General features: G+C 35.7%; 1 protein-coding gene across 10 annotated transcripts in view; it reads left to right on the forward strand.

Annotated features, from left to right (window-relative positions):
• Positions 1–25744, forward strand: part of WDFY3 (WD repeat and FYVE domain containing 3) — a 275484-nt gene that overhangs the window by 148784 nt on the left and 100956 nt on the right. For 9 of the 10 annotated variants that reach the window (XM_082391039.1, XM_082391040.1, XM_082391031.1 and 6 more), the window contains 12 exons: positions 733–816; positions 5332–5509; positions 6294–6508; positions 8578–8690; positions 10996–11227; positions 12655–12755; positions 12912–13130; positions 16780–16961; positions 18804–19035; positions 20401–20561; positions 22445–22556; positions 24316–24506. In XM_082391039.1, the coding sequence (XP_082247165.1) occupies positions 733–816; positions 5332–5509; positions 6294–6508; positions 8578–8690; positions 10996–11227; positions 12655–12755; positions 12912–13130; positions 16780–16961; positions 18804–19035; positions 20401–20561; positions 22445–22556; positions 24316–24506 (2020 nt within the window). The remainder of the gene's footprint in view (positions 1–732; positions 817–5331; positions 5510–6293; positions 6509–8577; positions 8691–10995; positions 11228–12654; positions 12756–12911; positions 13131–16779; positions 16962–18803; positions 19036–20400; positions 20562–22444; positions 22557–24315; positions 24507–25744) is intronic. The other variant, XM_082391037.1, reaches the window with a different exon arrangement.

The raw sequence follows: 25744 nt of genomic DNA on the forward strand, positions 1-25744 counted from the left end.
TTAAGCTCTCACTTTGAAAATAATGTGAGAGTGATCATGCTGATCGTGCTGCTAATTTGCCCCAAGCATTATCACTTTTAACCATCACCATAGTTTTACTTCATAAAACAAGTGAATTGTTTCTATAATGGCCCCATAAATAAAGCAAGTAACTCTATTGGGTAGAGCTAAAAGCTTTTATATCCTTAACTGTGAAATTATCTACTTTGAAATGCCTACTGAGATGTTTCTTGTTTCTTAATATTTCTTTGGCCTTAGTATTTAGATAGAAAACACAGGTAATGTAAAAAAGGTTTTCAAATTTTCCCTGCCTTGAAAATAAAAATGCATATATATCGTTAACTTATAGAAACCATGGGAGAGTGTAGTGTTGAGGGAATAAGATGTTTTTTAAAATTAAAATTTGTGTATTTAGATTCAACCTCTTTTCCCTTGTTTTCTAACTTATCCTGGTTAGTGTACCTTATTTTTAGTTTGCTTCCTCAAAAAACAAGGCCTATAGCACTCTGTTTAACAAATATGTTACGTGTTAACATGAATGAATAAGCATCTGCCCTAAGCATGCTTTTCTGTTTCCCTCAGTGCATGTGTTGTAGTCTTGTTCCTTGTTCCCGCTGAGTAGGGAGGATGTTCCCTATTAAACTTTTACTGGTATTTCTTGTGAAACTAACCAACTGCCAACCCGGTGTCCTGTTCTGACCTTTCTAAACCGCCCTGTTTTGTCGTCTGTAGTCGTGCAGAGCAGATCCCTCCTTGCCTGACAAGTGAGTCTTCTCTCCCCTCTCCTTGGGGTACACCAGCTTTGTCCAGGAAAAGGTACTGATCTAATAACCGAAGTCAGTCTTTACTTGTATGGGTTTTTTTTCTTCTGTGCTCAATTATATGTTAATGTGGATTTTGTGCTTTGTAACGTTAATTATTTTCTTTCTATTTGATATCTTTGTTTTTGCTTTCAAAACTGTCAACTTCTGCTGAGTATATTTATGAGAGTAAAATGTGTTGATGCTATGAAGATATGAAGGACATGTAGACTTTTGTCATCCAACCCTATTATTTGGACTAAAATATGCATTTTAGAGCCAGCATGTATTTTATTAAAATTAATTTAGAAATGAGGATGTAATGCCTCTCTACTCTTTAACTAGAATACTTTTCTCCTTTTTCTTTTCACTTTAAATGTGCTTGGGATCATTCTTTGGTTTTTAGTATTACTTCAAAATGAACATCCCAGCACTGGCTGAGGAAATGTGTATTTTCTCAATCGGGTTCAACCAGTTGAAATATGATGCTGTTATGAAGACTCAGCAGGCTAACCTTTGAAAAAGCGAATAAAAAAAATCTCCCCTAGCTCCTGTTTTCATCAGTTGTGTGTAAATCTCTTTCTAAACTGATGTAGTCTACCTCATATATAAAGCTTATGACTATAAAGAACCAGCAGTTGATTGACAAGAGTACAATTAAGATCCATTTGAGATTCCATTTGCGACCTGTACTTAAAAGGATCATAGTCTGTGCACTTGGCACCAAATACTCTTCCTGCCCCTGTTTTCCTCATAAGCAAGTGCAAGTCCTTAAGTCTTGTATTAATTCTCTTCCGCTGTGGCTTTTTAAAAATGAACCCTGAGGTTCTGCTATGTTGTTGTTTAATTTTATTTCTGTTGTTCAGATTTTGAAACTTGAACACAGTTGTGGTTAATTTAGTACTAAATTTGAAGTATTTGTTATAAATTTGGTATTTCAATATATTTTAAGAGTAATATTCATTAGGTATATAGGCTTATATTTTCCTTTTTCTTTTAAATTTACACTGGGGCTTACAGCTCATTTTCTTCTAGTAAATCATGGCATAGTTAAATGAATTTAGTATTGTTCAATGTATTTGTTTTTAAAAACTACTATTTCTTTTTTGTTTTTGTAAGAGCAGTTCTTGATTCAAGATATTATGAAATCAATTTGAGTTGACCTAGTGTATTTTTCTGTTGCTAAAATGAATAAGGTAAAAGGTATACTTTGTGTTGGAAGATTCATGTGTGCTTACTATCCCAGAGAACTACTGGATGTTAGAAAAATAGTTTCAATTACTAAATAATTTTAATCATTAAAAAAATCATATTTATGATTCTATCATACATGGTAAAGGCTCAAAAATTGCTGTGTTTAAATTCATTAAGTATTAACCAAAAATTACAGAACACTTTCAATAGGGATCTACAGATTAAGGGGACAAATATTTAAAAATCTATCAGAACCTACTATTTATTTAAATAGTAGTTTGACAGAGGGAAAACAGCATTTTATTCCATATCATAGTTATTTAAGGCCTTCGATCAAAAACATTTTTTCATCTTTTGCAACACAGCTACATGTAAGGATGTCCTGTCTTTGACCTAAGGGGAAACTGTCACTGAATCAGCAGTTGTAGTTGAGTGTATCTTATCCATGGGAATTCTAATGAGGCTTACAAGTTGATGTTACCCCAAGGAAGCTCCCAGTGCTGTTCCTGCTAATAATAAGATCAGTGTTGACATTTTCAGCTTGCCATTCTGGTCAGGTTACATACATTTTGCTCAGTGATAAGAATCATAAGCTAATAAAGAAAACTTTTTTTTACTTCACAGTATAGTAATTTTTGAAGTTAGAATATCTCAAGAACATCTCAGATTACATCAGCTTATGGGCATCTTTTTTCTTGTGGCAAAACATGTTTTGTTTTGTTTTGTTTGCAAAAGGAAAAACCCAACATTGTGTTAGTTTTATGGCTTGTGGAGATTAAGGTACTAAGGAAATTTCAACTTGTGATACTTGTCTGGCAAGTAAAATCTTGGAGATTCTTCTCTATTAGAAGAATTGGAGGAAAAAGAACTAGGAAACCTTATTTTGGAAAACTAAAACTCGTAATTTTTTTTCATTATTCAGAAGGAATAATGGAACAGAATTATGCTGAACAATATTCAGTCACAGTTAGAGGAGGTGAAAACAAAATACAAAATAGTAACCAAGACTCTCAGAATATATCTGCAATAGCAAAAAAGGTGGCGAGTACTAGTTATCGTTCGAACATGGGGTCCATTACTTAGTGCCTATACACACTTGATAATTAAGGCAAAGCAAATTCAGAATTTAAATATTTAAGTATATATTCCCAAAAGAGGTAGATAAGTATATATAAGAAGTTAGATTGAAATATTAAGTAGCAATTTCTTTAAGCTTTAAAAGTAACTGCAACATAAAAATTAACTAAATTTTGCAATGTCATTTTATCCTATCTTTACAAATGGTTAGGTCTTGGTTGGTAGCTACCAATTTAATAAGCTTACCACAGTCTCTAAATGTAAAAAGTGGTAATACCTGTGGTAATACCTAAGTGACTTAGTAAGAGTTAATGTTATATAATGGCTGTTAAAATCAACCTAATTTTACTTAATAAATACCATGTTTTAGATTTCTACGATGCTTGCAGTATTTTTCTAGTTTGAGAAGAATAATGTAATTCCTACATTAGAATATTTTTCTATATAAGATTTAAAAGTTTACTACTATAATAGTTACATATTAGTAGAGTTCAGTTTCCAAAGACATAAAGGACTTCTTCCTAGCTATACGTATCAATAATTTAAGTTCAAATTTATATTAAATCAGGCAACTAAGAAATAATTTCAGAAGGCCTGTAACTAGAATATACAATTAGAATTGATGTTTTTTCTCAAAATTGCGTTAGTTTTTATGTGTAATGAAAACAATTTTTATGAAATTTCTTAATGGTTTGGAGTTCCTATTACACAATAGAGGAATTAGGAATCTTTTTGTTTTTCTAGTTAGGTCAAAATATTTTAAAGAATAAAGGGAGAAACATGGGAGGAGGATACCTGTTGTTAATAAACAGTTAGAAAACTATTCTAGTAATATTTAGAAATTAAATCTTTCTGAACAAAAACAGAAAAAAAAAAACCAGGGAGTGAAAAAAATGAGTAGGTGGAGGATATGCTGACTTTAAACGGTAGAGCACATGTGTTTTTTTTCTTTTTTTTAAGTGAAGCTGAGTACTTTCCTAGAATCTCTGTTAAAAAGAGAATGGTACTTAAAAAAAAAAAAAAAAAAAAATGGCAGTGCCAATTCTTTGCTACTAAATCAGTGACTTAAAGCATCTGTTTCCCAAGCTGCTCTTGTGCCAGAGAGCTGAAACTGTGCTGCTCTCAGTGACAGAGCTCAGCATTAGACAAATTATGCTGAAACCAATTCATTGGAACAAAGAGCTCCCATAGGCTGAAGCCACAAGCATCTGTTTCCTTGTGCCAAGATACAAAATGTGCAAAACTCATGAATTGCAGAAGAAGAGTATGCAATAGACGGTGGAGATCATTGACGAGAAGAAATGTTGTGCATTCAGGGCATGGCTAGGCTTTCTAACTCATGGAAGCTTGTTACGTAAAATATCCCAAGTTTTTAAAAATTGTGAATATTCTCAGTGGTAGGGAGGATAATGCAAAAGAGCGTGAATGTTGTTCCAAATAAGCTAAAGGAGAACTCCTTGATTCTTAATACATTTATTGACACGTGGCCAGGATTCTGAGCCAACTCTGACTCAGTTGAACCAGTTACAGCATAGGCCGCTTTGATCTTGTTTGTTCTTGATTATATTACCCATGGTTTAAGGAAAGGTTAAAAACACATAGGAAATTTCAAAGAAAACACTCTCACTGAGGCACTTAATATAACTTGTACGCTCATCACAAATTATCAGAACTATCATCTTTCTTAGAGCTTTGACTCACTGTAATTTCACCTATTCTTTATATCTTCTGTCATGTATGTTATTCTTTTTGTTTTTCTTTTTTTCGGTTTTACTGAGATATAATTGATATACTGCGCTGTATAACGTTTAAGGTGTACATCGTAATGACTTGGCTTACATGTGTTGCAAAATGATTACCACAGTAGGTTTACTTAACATCTATCATCTTACATAGATTCAAGGAAGAAATGGTTTTTTCCTTGTCATGAGAACTTTTAGGATCTACTCTTTTAGCAACTTTCAAATACACCATAGAGTAATGTTAACTAGTTATCATGTGCCATTCTTTAATGAAACAATCCAAATAGTAAGTGGTAAAAACATATAAGAGCCTAAAAGACTTGATAAGTTGTCTGTATGTGACTCAAGAATTGATAAGATATTGTTTTTTAATTTCCCAATGTTAAGGTGTTTTGTAACCCAACCCTTAATTATAAGGCTTTTGTTTACTCAGTGGAGAAAGGTAGTAGAAGATGAAGCAAATGAACAGAGAATGTGATTGAAATTAAATACCCAATTACCCTTCTTTCTTTTCATAGGCATGCATATCATTCTGTTTCAACTCCCCCCGTCTACCCTCCTAAAAATGTTGCTGACCTGAAACTACATGTGGCAACTTCATCTCTCCAGAGTTCTGATGCTGTCATCATCCATCCTGGAGCCATGCTTTCTATGCTGGACCTCCTGGCCTCTGTTGGGTCAGTGACACAGCCAGAAGTAAGCTTGGATAGATTGGTTCCTTCCCGTCTTTAATGAGTGGAAGGTGTGACTGCATGAGCAAAGGGAGTGGGACCAAGAAGGTGACATGGAACCTTTCTGTGTCACATACTGAAGTAGGTAAAGGAAAAAGGATTTTCGTGTTCGAGTCTTAACTTTCCTAATGAGTGGTAGATACGTATGTTTTAGAATACAACTCATTTGTTAAAATGCAGTTACTGCTGGTACTAAAATAATTCTCTTTCTCCCTGTAAATCCTGCTCAGCAGTGGAAATTGTTAATAAATAATACAGGAAGAAAAATGACTGAAGGTACCATTTTGAGGCTATTTATGTATTTTCATTTGTAACACTCAGGAGTTTGGGTGACTAGTTTTGTTTAAAATGTTGTATGGTTTCGAAGGCCTAAAGTGTCACAAATGTTAACAATAGGTCATTCTTTAAACTGGTTATTTACTTACCGTGAAAAATATTTACTTTATACCCACTATTTCTATAAAAATAAAAATATTATTAGTTACGTATAGTCATGTAATACGAAAGACTTGAAAGAAAATGGAGTCGAGCTAGGTATGCTTCTAGCAGAATGAAGACCAGAAATATTTCCCTAGCCCTGTTCTGCAGTTGCTGTGTCCCTCTAAGTCAGCTACTTAATTCATCTGAACGTAATCTGAAGCATGTAGGGACCTCATATTAAAAGGTGTGCTTGAACTCTTAAAAGGAGAAAACTATCACCTGTCTTATTAAGAATGCCCCGGTGGCATGAATTTCTTTGTTAACTCCAGCATGCTTTGGACCTTCAACTGGCCGTGGCAAATATTTTACAATCACTGGTGCACACAGAAAGAAACCAGCAAGTCATGTGTGAAGCTGGTCTCCATGCGCGACTGCTGCAGCGGTGCAGTGCTGCACTGGCTGATGAGGACCACTCGCTGCACCCGCCCCTCCAGCGGATGTTTGAACGATTAGCCTCTCAGGCTCTGGAGCCCATGGTGCTGAGGTCAGTGTGTTCTCTTCTTCACATTCAAATAAGCCACCATTAGTAATGGCCGTTTCTAGAGTCTTGATAGTCAAAGAGTTCTTGCTTTAATAAACATATATTCAGTTATCTGTGGGCAAAACCAAAACACCACAAAAATGGGCAAAATGCCCAAAATATCGCGCTTAGAAACAGATAAATCTAGTTATTAGTAAACAGGATGTTTTTGTCCGTTGGTCATTTCTTCTGCTTGAATCCAGCAAACTCTCACTTCCCTTTAAAAATGAAGTCATGTTATATTTGTATGACTTGCATCTACTTTATAGATAAGAACATTTTATGTGTACGAACTCTTTTAAGAAACACTTTTTAAATTTTAAAATAATTAGAGATTCAGAGGAAGTTGTAAAGGTAGATCAGAGAGATTCTGTGTCCCCATCATCCAGTTTCCCCCAGTGGTTACATCTTATGTAACTACAGTACAGTATCAAAACCAAGAAACGGACATTGGTACGATGTATCCATGTATGCTACAGTTCCCCCATTATTGATCATTTGTGTCAGATTGATGTAACCATCACACAATTAAGATGTCACAAAGATCTCCCCAGTGCTCCCTCTTTATTATCATATCTGCTTCCCTAACCCCCACCATCTCTAACCCCTAGAAACCACTCTGTTCTCCATCTCCATAATTTTGTCACTTTGAAAATGTTATGTGAATTGAATCATACAGTGTATGACCTTTTGTGATTAGCTTTTTTCACTTGTTGTAGTGCCTTTGAGATGCATCTAGATTGTTATGTATCAAGAGTTTGTTTCTTTCTATTGCTGAGTTGTATTCCATGGTGTGGATATACCTTGCACAGTTTAGCCATTCGAGAAATAGGTATATTTGAATAACCTTTTTTAATATAAGAGAAACAGTGCTCTGTGTTTTAGGGATAAAACAACATTAAAAAAAAAATACTTTCCTTGAAATTACCTAGCCAAACAGATTTAATGTTTAAATCATCTTGTCCCTCCTTAAAAAAATACTCTCACGTATCTTGTCACTTTCAGCCGCAACTAAGGGGCCCGCCTACTGCAACTAAGGCCCAGTGTAAATAAATAAATATATATATATTTTTTTAAATAAATAAAATAATTCTTTTCTGCTGTTAAAGTACTCCTTTTTCATAAAACTTTTGGAACTTTCTTAAAAATGATTGGACTCTATTTGTAATTTATATTTTTTAACTGACCCCAAGCTAAGAAAAACCTCTGCGGTTAACATTTGTTAAACAGTATTGTACAGGGCAGTGTGCCAGGCCTTAGTAATACCAAGATGAATGAGACAGTCTCTACTCACTTTGTCACATTATGAATATATTCAGAGACCTAAAGTTTTGAAAACAGCATGGAGATTTTCCCATGATCCTTTTTGATGATCTGCTACTTTAAAAGTAGAGAGGCTGAATGAGAAAAAGAGACTATCTCATACCTAATACTTGTATTTTACTAAATAACTTGTACTACCTACCTAGATAAACAGAGGAAGCCAACCATTGGGACATGCTCAGTTTTCACAGTGCATGAATTAGGTGAATGCAAAGGTCACCTGATGGTACAGGCACCTATTTGCTGACAAGCCATAGATTATGAGCTAATTGTGTATCATACTCTATGTGAAAAACTGGCAAAGGGTACCTGACCTTTAAATATTTGTTTTTTCTGCCGTAGGGAATTGGAACGTCAGAGAAGTATTCTTTTTTTAATTTTTTCCCTTTACATGATGCTGTAAATGACTGCATATAAAGGGCTTCTGTCTTTGTCACCCCTGACAGTTCACTGTATTTCTGCCCGTCACATTCCAGGAGAGCGTGCTCCTCAGGTTTCCTTTGTAACTTTTCACAATACTTGGTGCTCTTTTCACTGCTTGGTGAATTGAAACATAAAATTAGCATTGTATATTATAATAACTGTTCAGATTGCTTTAGTATTTTTAATTAGTCTGTGATAATTCATTAAGTCACATTTTTTGTGTGTTTAGTTTATGAATTACACGATGTTCCCAATCAAGGAATAACTTTGCTTTGTCTCTTCTTTAGGGAGTTTTTACGTTTGGCAAGTCCATTAAATTGTGGTGCCTGGGACAAAAAACTGCTAAAACAATATAGGGTCCACAAACCAAGTTCACTGAGTTATGAGCCAGAGATGAGAAGTAAGTTGACCTTTGAAGTTCCCTTTTTTTGGTTTATCTTATAAATGAAAATCATGTAGGGGAAGAAAATTATTTCAAGAAGTTTGACTGTAAAAGAAAAGAAAGGGAAGTGTTTGCTGTTGTTGTTTTTTGTTTGTTGTTATTTAACTAGAAAAACTAAGATCTCATTGTTTGACTGGAGAAGCGGGCAGATAGGGGTGGCAAAGGAATCAGTGATACAAGCAAGATCCAGAGGAGGTGAGACCTATGTGCAGGATAACCCTTGGCTTGGAAGGGGGAATACCTCTTTCTCAGAAGATCCGTAATTTCTTTACCTTTCTCAATTAGCCTTTGCTGCCTGAACTAGAGTGGTTGACTGGGCTATTCACAGGCTGTGGCTTTGCAGGACAGCTGGTGCAGGAGGACATGGAGGACAGGACATTTAAAATACTAATAAAAGTGGTCGAAGAGAAACACCAAGAAGTATAGGATAGATGGGGGAAGAAGTAAAGTCAAGCAGCTAGTGATAGGCTGGGAGAAAAGGGATCGATCACTGGGCTGGAGAAGAATGGCTAGGCTAAAAAGCAAATGTAGTGAGAGAAAAAGAATGGGTGGACTGAGGAATGAGGTCGGGTAATGGCAATCAAAATTGGAGTGGTGAGACAAGCAGAGAAAAGGACTGTGCCCAGAATTTGGCTCTGGAGTAAAGTAGAGGTAAAGCTCGTTGGAGGAAAGGTGATCATAGAAGGGAGGTGTTAGATAGGTTGTTCATGTGGACCTTGAGATCCCCCAGTGCACTGGCAAGAATTAGTACAGGGAAGAGGTGAGAATGAAATGCCAGCAATAGTAGATGGCAGTTTCATAGAGAGGTGTGTGATAGGATTGCTGATGCAGAACCTCCAAGGAAGAGAAGTTTTTGCATTAGGCTGATGCAAGGATGACGGAGAGGGGGGTGTTAGAATGTAGGTACTGCCTACCCATCCGGCATAGACCATGGAGGAGCACCAGATTCCATCCACTCAAGAGCTGTGGGGAAAGAGTATTCTCAATAGAGAGCTCAGATGCCCTGGATTTCCTCCCAGTGTTAATTCTATAGTTTGGTGGGTTTTAACTTTACAATTTATTTTGTCTTGTTGTTAGCCATAGTTAAGGCATCTGTGTTAATGGATTGAAATAACCATTACTAGTGAAGCAGGAAAGAATGGAACCTAGAAGAGTAGAATGCCTGTTCTTCAAGCATATAGTAATCATTTAGTTCAACCTTTTTTTTTTTTCAGGTGAGAATCAAAGAGATTAAACAACCTTCAACCATTATTTCAACCTTACTATTTCCTCCTACAATTTATTGTCAGTGATTAGTGAATACTGTGTTTTGGAAACACTAAGATCTTTTGAGTTCCAACACAGTTTTATTGGAAAACAGTATTTCAGTTTTTCTTATCAATTAATACACATCCCCTGCATGTATATATTTTTGTTGTTGTTGTTGTTTTTGTACTTTACACAGTTCCTGAGAATTGACAAAAAATAGTTCCTTTCTCTAAGAATATTGAAATATTTTTATGGTTGCCTGACTGCTTAGCACACTTAAGAGGGAAATAATTAAATTCATGTGGTTTATCTTGAGAGGGAATATTTTCTCCATTATATTTATAACGTATTCCTGAAAGAATAGAACAGCTTGCTTAAATTTTATTTTTTTGTTCTTAAAATCATTACCATTTGCATGCATATAGGAATTTTTAAATTCAAGTATTTTTGTGATCACTTGTCTAATTTTAATAGCTACAAGGGAAGAATTAAAAATGGGGAGAAAATGGGAGAAGCAAGTTTCTGCTATTTAGCTCCGATTTTTTTTAATAAGAAAGATGACCTGTTTCTTTCCATGATAATACTTCTCAAATATTTTGTTTTCTTCTCAAAGAGAAATAATAAATTACTTTGTAAAATGAAAGTATAGTCTGGTTTTTATAAACATCATTAAGTGTAGCTTATAATTAAATTTTACTGTAGCAGTGGCTTGGATAGGGGTCATTGGTGATTTTTATTCTTTTTCTATCTGATCTTTACTTGCACTCTGTAGTTTCCAACATTTCTGCAATGTTTGTTACTTTAGTAATAAATATAAAGTAAAAACGTATGCTATGTAAGTTTTTAAGTGAACATAAAGTACATTAAAACTGGATAATAGCTTTGGAGTTTAAAAATAAAATTACTGTATATATTGAAACTGAAGAGTAGTATTTAAAATTAATCAGCCTTGTTAAAGTCACTATTTTAGAAATCTATATGATATTTTTCCCAAGAGCTTTTCTTTGACTTACAGGTAGTATGATCACATCTATGGAAGGCCTGGGTTCTGATAATGTCTTCAGCTTACATGAAGATAACCATTACCGCATAAGCAAGAGCCTAGTGAAATCTGCAGAAGGAAGTACTGTACCCCTGACCAGGGTGAAGTGCCTGGTCTCCATGACAACCCCACATGACATCAGACTTCATGGGTCATCAGTTACTCCGACTTTTGTTGAATTTGACACATCCCTTGAAGGGTTTGGGTAAGAAGTTTGCCAGGTAGCCAAGCTACTGTATTTCATGCCTCAGTCTTGCCTTTGAGAAATAGATCTTTGGTTTTAAATCTACTTGATTAAAATTTAGTATATGCTATATATTTTCAAATGATTGAGTTCCTTGAGCATGTTAAGATTTGTGGATTTAAATGTTTTTAATTATTTATTATGCTAAATAAGTTGATATGGTATAGGAGTCAGCAATCTAAGGTGCACGGTCCAAATCTGTTTTTGTAAATTTTCTTTTTTTCTTTTTTTGTAAATAAAGTTTCATGGTAACATAGCCACATTAATTTATGTATATGTATTATCTATGGCTGCTTTCATGCTAGACTGCAAAGTCATGATGGAGGCTATCTGGTCTGCAAAGCATAAAATATTTATGCTCTGGCCCGCTCTAGAAAATGTTTGTCAACCTCTGATTTAGTGCAATAAGTTACAGATAATATGCAAATTAAAATTAGATTAAAAGCTCTTTGGCTAAGTTTTGTCCTTTTTTCTCTCAAATTACTTAACTTAGTATCTTATACATTATAAGTATTAGTATTTTATACATTATAAGTATTCAGTTACCATCACATTAAATGAATAAATACTTTGAAGTGGCAGAAAAAACTTTAATAACAGAAGTAACAAATAAAGAATCTAGGGAGTTCCCTGGTGGCCTAGTGGTTAAGATTCCTGGCTTTCACTGCCTTCGCCCAGGTTCAATCTGTGGTTGGGGAACTAAGATCCCATAAGCCACATGGCCAAAAACAAAAAGAGAGAGAGATTCTCCTCTGCTTATAAAAAATAAGTTAAAAAAGTTCTATAATAAAGTATATTAATCATTTAAAAAAAAGAATCTATAGTGAATCTAGAAGAGTATATTTATAAAGTCTGTCAGCCTCAAAATGGACATAAATGCTAAGAGAAAAAGCCTATGTCTATACTGGTTGTTTGTGGGATTCTTCTATATTGATCTAAAACTATAAATTGTATTTTAAGAACATTGTCGTGGGTTAGTATCGAACAATGAATTAAAACATATTTGGGACTGGGCAAAACTAATCAGGACAGTGTAACAGAGGAGAGTGACTCACTAGAAAGGGGCACAGGGGAATTTTTCTGTGGTGATGAAAAATTTCCAATGTCTTGAACAAGGTTATACTTTGGTGCATTTTACCACGTGCAAATTATAGTATGATTTTTTTTAATTTAAATTTTTAAAAATGGAGATTTTTTAAATACATCTTTTGGTATTCTCACACAATTGAAAGAAGGGAAGGACTTTGTTAGGCATCCAGACTTATTCCATGATCTCTTATCTCTGGTTACCCTTAAATAATGGTAGTTTATTTCACTGTGGTAAGTACATAGTAATAAGAGAAGAAAACAGTTGCTCTCTAACATGTACGTTTTCTTTTCTTTAATAGCTGCCTGTTCCTACCCAGTTTGGCCCCTCATAATGCCCCTACAAACAATGCCGTCACAACAGGTCTTACCGATGGGGCCGTGGTCAGTGGCATTGGTTCCGGTAAATATTACCTTCTCTGCTTATGAGATTCTTTTTTTTTTTTTTACAGTGGATTATATTTTATTTAGAGATTTTGCTTTTCTTGGCATCTTTTTAAAATATAAATCTGAGTCAACCACAAACTCTTTCATTGTTATTTTTCTATTTTCACTTTAGGTGAAAGATTCTTCCCTCCTCCATCTGGCTTAAGCTACTCCAGCTGGTTTTGCATTGAACATTTCAGTTCTCCTCCAAATAACCACCCTGTCAGACTTCTTACTATTGTTCGCCGAGCGAATTCTTCTGAGCAGCATTATGTGTGCCTTGCCATAGTTCTATCAGCAAAAGACCGATCGCTGATTGTCTCCACCAAAGAGGAGCTACTCCAAAACTATGGTCAGTATCTGTCTTTTTCTTTTTGCTTCTTGTGCCTATTAAAAGTAGCAAACTTCATTTTAATGGTGGGTTTTAAGGTCCAGCTGGTAATTCTTTTCTAATTTAAATTATTACAGAATAGAACAGGTTATATAAAATCTTGAATATTGTTTACCAGTGAAATTTTAAGGCACCTTCACTTTCAAAAGAGACTTAGACAGAAAACAGTGGAGAGAGTTCCTAAAATAAGGATTCATCTCTACTTGCCAAGAAATCACAGCTTTTGCTAGGAATGCAGGATGCTTGTTTAATATATTTTAGTAGGGATTTTCATTGGCTGTGAATTCTGCTTAACTAATGAATATTCATTGAGCACCTGCCTACCATATGTGCCACTCTGTGCTAGACACAATAACATTTTAATTACTTTATTCATCACTTACCTTCAAGACTTAATACACTCCATTTAATAATCCTAATTCCCTAATTCCCTCCAATATGCCATAATGTTATGTTACTATACAATAGAACTTCAAACTCAAGGCATTCATGAATATCTTCCTAAATGATATAAGTAACATAAAATAGAAATCTCAGTTCACTTAATTTTCTTTGCTCTGGATGTAAGCATTTGTGTATGTATGTATATATATATATATATATGTACCTCTTTTTTATCATCTGACTTTGTCTTTTAACTGACTAAATAAAATAATAGCACATATTGCTTCCCTTGTGGTTGGCATTCACATATTAATTGAATATGAATGTTAGCTCCTCAGTTTGATTGTAAGGCTTTTTGTCTTACTTAGGATTCTTCATCATGATCAGCACAGAGTTAGGCATCAATACAGTAAGTGCTTTAAAATCCTAGTGGATACTTTATTTGCCTATTTTGTGGCATTTGATCCTATTGATGTTTTCTTCCTGATTAAAACTATCTGCAGTCTTCAATTTGAGATACCCATTCCTTGTTCTTTCACTATTTCTCTGACCTCTCTTGCAATTTCTTTCAACAGCTTTCTCTTCCATCTTCCCCTTAAAATTAGTATTCTTCAAGCACTTATGTTTAGTCTTTGTACTCGACCTGTTCTTCATGAGAAAATGTCAATTTCTTTTAGCATTAGGTCTTTTTACCCTTAGGGACTCTGAAGTTAAAAAATTTTGATATGTCTGTGTCCCAGGCTTTGTCCTCATATTTTCAACTGCATATTAAGATACCTTAATATGAATAATCCTCCTGAAAAAATTCAAACTGTAATATTTGTTCTTAAAATCTGTATCTCCTTCTATTTTCCTGTCTTGGTAAATGACACCCTCACTAGCAGTTATCCCATCTAGAAACCTCAAGTCATCCTTGAAAATACCACCCCTTCTGCTAAGTCTTACTGTATTATGCCTCCTTAACATGTCTTGAATCTTCCTTTCCTCCCTATGTCCGCTGTCATAGCCTTTGTTTAATATTCTTTATCACTTATCTGGATTTCATAGATTTTAATTCTTTGTTTTTGTCTGTCTACCTTGCTAGAACTCTTAAGTTCCCACACACAGTGTTATTATCTTTGTAATCTAGGCCCTGCCACCAAAAATAGTGCCTAGCATATATTAGGCCCACAAATATTACATAGAAGTATAAATGAATGAATCAGAAGGAAAAATAAAGAAAAAAAAACACAGATGACTCGAAAGGGAAATAATGAGAAAAGTGAATAATAATGGAGAATTTGGAAAGAAGATAGAATTTAATGGAAAAGTTAGGATTAGATCTAGGGATATTTCAACGAAAAGTGTTTTCTAACTATATCATTTTCACTAAATGTAATTTTCAAGACTACGATAGTATGTGTATGACTAGAAATTATAGTAACATATACCTTAGTAATACAAACGATGTTACTATTACAAGCATCCGTCCTCTGAACAACTGTAGTCCATTAAGATGCCTAGGTAACTAAGAGCTGTCAGAAACCAGTTGGCTCACCAAATATCCTGACACACCACTGAATGCTGGGTATATCTTAGTTTAAGCCTGAGTCAGAATGTGAAGCTCTCAGAAAATTTTTATAAGTAATATCTTCTACAGTTCTCAAGAAGAGTAAGTCTAATAACCAGGGAAGGGAGAGGGAACAGTTCTTGGTTTCACCCATAACCCTTTTATCTTTTCATTCTCATCCCTTGGTCCATAACACTAGACCTTTCAAAGCTATTTGACCCTTTTTGCCTAGCTTTTTGCCTAGTTTATTCAAGTCTCTTCCTAATTAGGTCACCTATGGGTAAGATGCTGTCTTTGTAGTGGTCTTAACTCATCAGTAGATGTATCTTCTGAATTGTCATTTAAAAATATAATCTTGGGGGACTTCCCTGGTGGCACAGTGGTTAAGAATCCACCTGCCAATTCAGGGGACATGGGTTCGATCCCTGATCCAGGAAGATCCCACATGCCGTGGATCAACTAAGCCCATGCGCCACAACTACTGAGCCTGTGCTCTAGAGCCCGTGAGCCACAACTACTGAGCCTGTGTGCCACAACTACTGAAGCCCGCACACCTAGAGCCCATGCTTTGCAACAAGAGAAGCCACCGCAATGAGAAGCCCGCACACCGCAACAAAGAATAGCCCCCGCTCGCCACAACTAGAGGAAGCCCAAGCACAGCAACGAAGACCCAACACAGCCAAAAATTAATTAACTAATTAATTAATTAAAAAATAATAATAATCTTGGCATTTCAGTATATGCAAATATTAAGATTCCAGAAGTAGAATATTTTATTTGTAATTCTTTCTTCAAATAATTTAAACTTTTAATTTTCAGTATATTATATGTGCTTGTACTGAAAACCGGTGGGTCTGCTTTAAGATACATGGTTAACATAAGCTCTTTTTAAAAATTTTTCTTGGGGTGGGGGAAGGAATGACTTTTTAACATCTGGATTTCTGCTGCTGTCCCACCTTCTCTTGAATTCTTATTAAAGATAAATTAATTTTTAACTATCTTAACATTAAGTTAATACTTAACCCATTATTTCCTGGCATGATTTGGCAACATACAGGGTAGCAGAGACAAGCCAGATTAGAGTCAAGAGTGATTGCAAATGTTAGCAAATCACCAGAGTTGTCAGGTAAAGCAGGAAACTTGGACCAAAAAAATACCTTTCCACTCCATAAATCACCTCCTTACTACCAGCTATTGTTAGACAAGGGTCAGGGCAGTACAACCACAAATTAAAAACAGATAGTTGCCCCCTTGTGTCATTGAGAGCATAAAGCAAGAATAAAATTTTTAATTTTCTTGGTTGTTTTTCTAACCAGTGCTATAATCAAATGCATCTCAAACTAGGATTTTAAAAGACCTTTTATAACAGACCATGACAGGTAATAATCAACAAATCTCTTTTTGTTGTCTATTGTAACTTTACTTTACTGTCTATTTTATTTTATTTATTTTTTATTTCATTAGTTATTATAACTTTATTTGATTATAACTATATGTATCTTGAACAGAACAAAGCACAGTGTATCCTAGGTTTTAGGTAAAGTTATTGAATGAATAGGGTATTTTCATTTACATCATCACCATATTATTTTAACATAGAGTCAAAGTCTAGATATGAATAATTGTTAGAATGAGGATGATGTTAAGTTTTTAATTTCTTTCCCCTCTTCATTGTAGTTGACGATTTTAGTGAAGAATCCTCTTTTTATGAGATTCTGCCATGCTGCGCTCGCTTCCGCTGTGGAGAGCTGATCATTGAGGGACAGTGGCATCATCTGGTTCTGGTGATGAGCAAAGGGATGCTGAAGAACAGCACTGCAGCCCTCTACATTGATGGACAGCTTGTCAGCACCGTGAAGGTGAGCGTACTCGTGCTTATAAATCTCAACCTGCTTTTATAAGGTAGTTTAGGGGTGGGTGTGCTTGCCTGTATGTGTGTTTGCAGGGGTGTTGTTTTAAATTGCCGTCTTAATGTTAAGTTGACCTCCAGTACCCATTTAAACAATATGTGACAGTCATGTGGCTGGTTAATTCAAGTCACTTTATTAGGAAAGACTCAAAAGGAGGGGTTACAGGGTACTAAAGATGTTAGTGAATATGTCAGTGCTTGAGCCAGATTGTTAAATGCTTTTTCACCAGAGAGAAACCAGTTGGATGGTTGGAAACCAGATGGATGCCTAAATTAAATAAATTATGAACACAGTATTTTGTCACTTCATTGTTATTACTGTATGCAGTCCAGTAGACTCTGTGCTCCTTTAGAGCTGGAACTGTTTTTATTCATCCTTGTTTTCAGATCACCCAGATTAGTCCCTGATAATAATAGTAATAAGGTGTTCCCTTATTGTTTGTTGAATAAATGAATGTATAAATATTACTCTAGATAGCTGTACTACAGTATTCAGAGGAGAGGCAAGAGAATTAAAGCAACCAGTAAAGAATCAGAAGTTCCTTTTGTGAATCAGAATGAATGCTTCTAGTTACTTTCTAACGAATTGAGCTAGCAAGCTCTTAAAATTCTTTAACTTCTAAAAGATGGTATCCATTTTTATAGTGATATCACTTAAAAGAAGCAGCAAAGGTCTACCTTTTGTGTGAATTGAAGTTTAAAAAGCAGTGAAATGGGCAGCCTTTTTGAATACATTTCCTTCCTTAATGATATTTTATTGTGACATTGTGTTTCAGTATGATAAACCCTAAAATGAACTCTGGGAATAGTCAGTTATTTTCTTTGTATACAGGATTGCATTTGAAATGGGCTTGTAGATTCTTTAGTAGGTTGCTCCTTCATTATTTTTAGTATCATTGAAAATAAAAGTGTCCTCAACTTCTAGAATTGAGAGGTAGGAGATTTATTATTAATATATTTACATCGTCATCATTACTGTGCCTGTGAGAAGTCACAGTCCTGTGAAACCAACTTTAGGTCACATGTTGCTCTTCATACTCATACTGTTAACATCACAGGGAGTTGTTCTTTAATATATGGAATAATAGATATGATCTGAAGCTAGGACAGTGTTACGACAAAACAATCTATGGGAATGTTACTCATTCTGTCAAGTGATGAAAGCTGCCTGTACTTCAGGAAGCAACTTGAGTTCCTAACCTCTTACACTCTAATTATATATTTATTGTAATGAATTGAATGATAATTTAAGCATCTTGTCTGTGTAATTTCAAATCTGAGAATATATTTTTCACTGAGATTAAACCGTGTGTGTGTAAATTATAACATAGACTATTTTTCTAATACTTTTATAGCCCTTTACCCATTGTAAAACACTTTGCATGAACAATTTTATTTAACAGACTCACACTGAAGGTATCAGAACTAATTTCAAGACTGCCTGAATATCATAGTTGGAAAGCTGTTTTTATATCAACCTGAAAATTTCATAGCAACATCGTTAATTTGGTATGCAAACCAACCAGATAGTAACAGAATCCCTATATTTGACTGTTGCCCTTTCCAGCGTTAGATAGTTTATCTGTATTACAGAGTTGGATTACAAATTTCCAACTTGCTGATCGGGTTCTAGAATCTTGGCCTGCCCTTATGTTTCTCTGCTCAACAGCTTTTGTACATTCATAAAGTTGTATGGCCTTGGGATAATGAAAATATACACAAAAAGTGGTTATTTTCCTGGTGAAAGTGTTTTGGGTTGAATTTCACACATTTGCTTTCATTTTCTTTATAGCTGCATTATGTTCACAGTACTCCCGGGGGCTCAGGCTCTGCCAATCCTCCGGTGGTTAGCACAGTCTATGCATACATTGGTACTCCGCCTGCCCAACGCCAAATTGCTTCATTGGTTTGGCGCTTGGGACCCACGCACTTTCTAGAAGAAGTTTTACCTCCTTCAAATGTTACTACCATTTATGAACTAGGACCAAATTATGTTGGAAGCTTTCAGGCCGTATGTATGCCATGTGAGTAACATATTCTTTGTTCATATAGTTGTATAAAACTTAACTCCTGTGTTATAGATGCTGCATGAATAAGTGCATATGTGTAGATTAGGTTATACATTACATTTATCCAAAAAAAGGGCCTTCTCCACTTTTCTTCAGCATGATACTATTGACCACTCACTCCTATTCAGAATGCTCTCCTCCACTGGTCATCCTATGCCTATGCTTTCTTGTTTCTTGTCTTCATGCCTAGTCACTAGTTTTCCAGTTTCTCTTGTTGGCTCCAAGATGTGGGTATATACTTTCTAACAGTCTAACCCCAGCCTTCTTCTCTCTGTCATTTCTCCTATTACATGAAGCAGTTTAAAGTATATCTACTCTGGTTAAAGGAAAGAAAGATGGGTCTAGAAAACACACACGTGTATTCTTTAGGTTAGACCAGTTCATATCAGTTGTCCTCGTCTCTTTCTGCAGTCCACTCCTGTTATCCTTTCTCCCAAAAGGAATTTAGAATCAGAGAGTTGATGTTAAGCTACAGTTCCTTTGTAGTACTCTTTCCAAATGATGTCTTCCATTCCCTTGTTCTCATTCTGCCAAAGTTCTCAGAAGAGTTGGGACAAATATGTTGTAAATGGTAATAATCTTATGGCTAAGTAATTTCTCTTTCACTCAGGTTCTTGATTCAGATAGTGTCTGATAATAGCTAACACTGACTGAGCACTTAATGTGTGCTGAATAAGTTAATATGCATGAAGGACATAGCTGCTCTGAGCCCTTCACAAGTATTTATTCATCACCTCAAAACACTGGGACTTAGGGGGCTGTTATTTTCATCCCCATTTTACAGATGAGGAAACTGAGGTGCAGCGATGTACAGGTCACACAGCTTTTAAGCGATAAAGCAGAGGTTCAAACTTAAACCATCTCGCTTTAAAACTACTTTGCCATGTTGTCTGGAAGAATAAAGAGAGGCATATATGAGGGCTCTCATTGGGAAGGAGACCTAGTGCTACAAAGCTCATAGGCATTCCACTCATTTTCATTCCCTTGTTCCTTGGAACCAAGGGGAAGTGTTTTGTGATTTGTTTGGTTAACAGTTAAAACTCTTCCTCTTCCTTTACATTATGCTGTATATTAAGTATATTTTAAGAGTAAAACTTAGGATGTAAAGCTTTATGACTGGATGCTTTTCCTTATCTTCTAATTAAAGAAATAAATGAAGAGCTGGAAATTAAATAAAACAGTTTTTGAATTTAGCTCCCTTGTTCCACTTTAAAAGATTTTCAAGGCTACCCATTTGAAAATGATAATAAGAATTAAAAAGTTGTGTTAGGATCAGGAGAAAAACTGACGATTTTGAAAAGGATTACTCTTCTTTTGAAGGTAAAGATGCAAAATCCGAAGGTGTGGTCCCGTCTCCTGTGTCATTAGTACCAGAGGAAAAGGTGTCATTTGGCCTTTATGCACTGTCTGTGTCCGCCCTAACAGTGGCAAGAATCCGGAAAGTGTACAACAAGTTGGACAGCAAAGCGATTGCTAAACAGGTAAGCAGATTGATTCCCCAGTGGGCTGCTGCAGATTCTCACTGGGAAGATGTGCCAGAGCTTCCTTCTGGGCACCACACAAGTATGAGTGGTTGCTAAAAACAGTGCCTTTCATACATTGTTCGGTTTATTTGCCTTTGAATTTAAGCCAAAACATACCTAGATATTTAGTTTAATTTGGAAGAGTGAGAATTCAAGTGCATAGGTTATATTAATTCTTATATTTTTATTGGCAATTAAGAAATCAAACTTTAGGAAACTAAAGGAAACAATTGCTATTTTTAAGGCTGTAATTTTTTTCTGGATAACCTACTAAATGCCAGGCACCATTTTGTTCATGACATAGCAGTAGATAAAGAGAAAATCACTGCCTTTATTAAGGTTCTTAACATTCTAGTGGAAGAGGCATACGATAATAACTAAAGAAATAACCTGATCACAGAGTATGTTAGAAGATGAAGAGTGCTATGTAGAAAAATAAAGCAGGAAAGGTGAGAGAAAGAAGCTTATAGTTTTAAGTAGGATGGTCAGAGGAGGCCTCACTGAGAAGGTGAAATTGGAGCAGCCTTTTGAAAGAGATGAGGCAGCAAAGCATGAGAATATGGAGCATAAGATGCATGTATGGGCAGGTGGGGTTTGCATTCCAGAAATACAAGTGCTAAGGCCCTGAGGAAAGTGCATGCCTTCCACAGAGGCAAGTGTGGCTAAACAAAACAAGAGAAGGCCTGTGGGGTAGACGAGGCAAAAGTAGAGTCACTTTTTCTGATATGGAGAAAACTATAGGAAGAGTAGTTGGGGGGGTGGGGGAGGTATTGAGAATTAAGTTTTGCAAAAGTTTGAGAAACATATTAGACATCTTAGGGGGGGGACATCATTGGAAATATGAATCTGAGTTCAGGGGAGAGGTTCGAATGCCACGGGTGTTCATAGGTGGTGTTAAGGCCACAAGACTGGGTACACTTACCAAAGAGTAGATGGAGATGGAGATGAGGAAAGGTTTACAGACGGAGACCTGGGACATTCCAGTGTGACAGCGTTGGGAAGATGATGCAGAAAAGACTACAGAGCCAGCAAGAATGGAGAAAAACTAGGAGAATCTGGTGTTGTAGAAGTCTTATTCACTGTGGCAGATGTGTTAGAGCAGTCAGAAAGATGAAGGCTGGCCATCGGGTTTAGGAAGGTGGAAGTCATCAGTGAGCTTGACAAGACGTTTTGGCTGATTAGAGGAGGCAAAGCGAAGGGGAAGGAAATCAAGAGGCTGGAAGGGAAAGGATTTGGGAACAGTAAGTATTGACAAGCTCTTGTGCAGAGGTTTGCCTGTGAATATATATATATATATATAAAATCTTCTAAGGAATATTAACTACATAAATTTATTCTACCGCTAACAACAGAATTAAGTCTATGCCTTATATTTGCTTTAAAAGCACATTGTGTATGTATGTGCAAAATTTAACATTTATTTTGTGTACAGGGCATGTTTTATCCATAAACTTTTGGATAATCTATGTGACATTTACTTGGCTATGGAGTAAAGCAAGTATTATATTCACCAATCAGAAATACTGTGAGGCAGCGAGTGATGAGAACCTTTAAACCACAGCAGAGTCTCATTCAGAAGGACTCCTGAGGCTGTTTCCCAAGACCCCCTCACCATCTTTCTCTCAGTAGACTGTATTTAACTGAGTCTACTCAGGTACCTCTGAGTTTCCACACCTTTGGAAGTATTTGCACATTTAAAAAAAAATGAATACTCATGTTTTTAATATTCTGTTATGGAGAGAGAGAAAAGATATGTTCCCCATCATGTTCTTTTTTCTTTTCTAGTCAAAATGTTCAGACTGTTCCTGTATAGTTACATTTTTCCCTTTCCTATTCTTCAGTTAGGCATCTCCTCCCATGAGAACGCCACTCCTGTGAAGTTGATACACAACTCAGCAGGGCATCTTAATGGACCAGCACGGACAATTGGGGCTACTCTGATTGGATACTTGGGTGAGTCAAATTGCCTTTGTCTTTCAGACTTCTTTATTTGCCTTCACATCCGCGTTCACTTTCTTCACTTGAGTGTGGTGTTTAAGTTCATATTCGATAGTGCTGACCTGTAGTGTTCTTACAATATTTAGAGATCAATGTCAATCCCAAACTCCAGTCAGCTTTAAAAATTATAATCTTTTATAAAATTCCATTAACTTTTCCCCTCTTTTGTCAACACTGATGAGCACTGACTGTATGCTTCTACATAATTTCAAGGTAAAGGTCACACTACATTTAGGGACAGATGTAAAGACTTGGAAATACTGATGATTGCTATTGTTACATGGTTTGGTGCTGCAGTGGTGACACTCATGGTGCTTTTTATTTGGAAATGAGCTAGAAATAAGAGCTTCAGAGTAGGAGCACTGTGGATCCAACTATAATAGAAGTCAGAGCTGCAGAGCCTCTTACCCGATGTCTGCTTAGAAAGAATTGATTGTTTCGGTTAGATAGAATTTTGAGACATAACCCAATCAGACCATCTAAAATTCAGAGCTAGCAATTATGTATTTTAGTGTGCAAATCAGTACAGAATATTGGTTCCTTTTAAAATAAACAAAAAGTGTTGTGCTGGTCAGCGTCCTACATGTTTATCAGGCGATTATTATTGTCCCAGCAATGTGCACATCGCTTAACTTTGTTTTTCTTTTTTGGCTATGTTGCATTGATAAAAGTTTCCTTTATGCTAAGGCACATGGTAGTTTTTCTTTTTTCAATTCAGCAAATATTTACTGAGCACTGCTCTGTGTCCTTTGCAAAAATACAGCGGCACTGTGGTATAGTAGAAAGAGCAGTGAATGAAGAGTTCAGAGATTCAGGTTCTAACCCCTGTTCGGTCACTGTGTGGATTTAAGCCAGACATTGAGCTCCATGGATGTCAATTTTCGTATCTACAAACCAGTAATACTGGCCCTAATTACCTTAGAAGGTAGCTTTCAAAATCCAGTGCCATAGTATATGAAAGTATTGTGGATATTACAGAGCACCCAGAAATATAAAATGCATATTAGCTTTATTTTTTAAAAACTCAATCTTGATCAGTAGGCAAATGACATTCAAACAATGTCTTTTTTAGAAAACAAGGTTAGGAATGTAGATGTGAATTTTTTTTTTTTTTTTTTTAATTGACAAAGTTAGTTCCAGTACTGTGTTTCCACATACTTAACGCAACGCTCTTCAGGGTCACTGATGTACTGTTACTCAGATTACATAACTAAGAGAAGCTTTGAGCAGTGGTCAGGAATGTGCTTTGTTTGGCTTTTCTATAGGGAATACTTCATCCTTGCCAGGGTGGCTTCTCCATCCCATTCCCCAGTTCACAGAGATGAAGTGCTTTTGCTCTCTCCCCAAGTTTATTCTCCAACAGTACCTAGTAAGGCATTCTCCCTTACTTCAGAAATATATTCCCAAGGCCTCTGTACTTTTGAGTTTTTACATTGCCCAAAGCTGTATAGTAGAAACACTTGTGCTGGCTCTCAAACCCTCTCTTCTCTACTCCCTCCTTTACTCCCAACTCTTCTCTGAAAGTATATATATCAGCATTTATTGCCTTCTCCCAAATTCTACCTTGAATTTTTTTTTTTTTTTTTTAGGATAGAAGGGTTTTTTGTTTTTAGGTATAATTTATAATTAATTAAATATTTCTTAAGATGATTTATTCAGTTCTTGTTTACAGTGGGGAATTTATTTTAATTATTTTTCACTGTCTTTTAATCAGGAGTAAGAACATTTGTTCCTAAGCCTGTTGCCACTACTTTGCAGTACATTGGTGGAGCTGCAGCCATCCTGGGCCTGGTGGCCATGGCTTCTGATGTGGAAGGGCTGTATGCAGCAGTCAAGGCCCTGGTTTGTGTGGTCAAGAGTAACCCACTAGCCAGCAAGGAGATGGAAAGAATCAAGGGCTACCAGGTTTGTAACCATAAAGCTTGGTCCTCACTTTACTTTGCATTAAAAATCTTCTAATTTTCCTTGTAGTTCATGTAGTTTCAAACTCTGGAAGAAGAGTACTGTCCAAGTAAACTTTAGAAGTTGGTAGTTTTTATTAAAACTAACATATTTCGAGTGAGAATATAAGTTGTTAGGTTGGAGTTATTTTTTTTCTGTGGAAACAGGAATTAAATGAAATAGGGTCATATTACCACCTGCTCTAGAGACTGCCAAATTGGTAATAGATCCAGAGTTCTCCTCGCTAACCCCGTCTCTCCCCTCCACATCCAGTCATCTTTTACTCCCCCCGCCCCCTTACTTCCCTAGGGCACGTGAGAGCCACTGTGTGCCATTACTAGTCCTGAAAACACATGCGGGATTAAAAATATGTTGTGTTCATGTATTTACAATCTCTACTAGGTTTAGGCAGAAAGTTACTTATAAGAAGAGAAACAAGTATTTGGAGCAAGATTAAATTCCTCTAGTGTAGATGAAGTACAAATGCCTTCTCTAACTTTAGCCAATAGTTCACTGGTAGTAGATAAGCTGTTTACTGTAGTGTTTTCTGTAGATTTAATTATCTAATTTGATGTTTTGTTTTACAAAACTTTCAAAACGATAATTGCAGCATTGTTTATCATGAAAAAATAGGAATAATCTAAACGTTCCAATAGTACGAGAATGACTAATAATACTATAACCATCTCACATATCATTCAACCTTTTAAAATTGTAATTACAGAAACTAGGTTGCAAAAGAAAAAAAATCCTTTGGATAAAATGTTATGTAGAGAACAAGAGTAGAAAATTGTATACACATGATGGCAACAATTTAAATATTTCTGTGTGAATAGAGTTTATGTAAAAGTGGATATTTTTACACTACCAAATGTAAAATAGATAGCTAGTGGGAAGCAGCCGCATAGCACAGGGAGATCAGCTTGGTGCTTTGTGACCACCTACACGGGTGGGATAGGGAGGGTGGGAGGGAGGGAGATGCAAGAGGGAAGAGATATGGGAACATATGTATATGTATAGCTGATTCACTTTGTTATAAAGCAGAAACTAACACACCATTGTAAAGCAATTATACTCCAATAAAGATGTTTAAAAAAAAAAAAGTGGATATTTTAATAAGAGGATGATGGGATTACCCTGCTTTTCAGATTTTCTCTGATGTTGCATTGTCATAGTAAAAATTTAGAAACCAGCGTAGAGGT

This window comes from Balaenoptera borealis (assembly GCF_965194805.1).
Source record: "Balaenoptera borealis genome assembly, chromosome: 4".
NCBI lineage: Eukaryota > Metazoa > Chordata > Mammalia > Artiodactyla > Balaenopteridae > Balaenoptera > Balaenoptera borealis.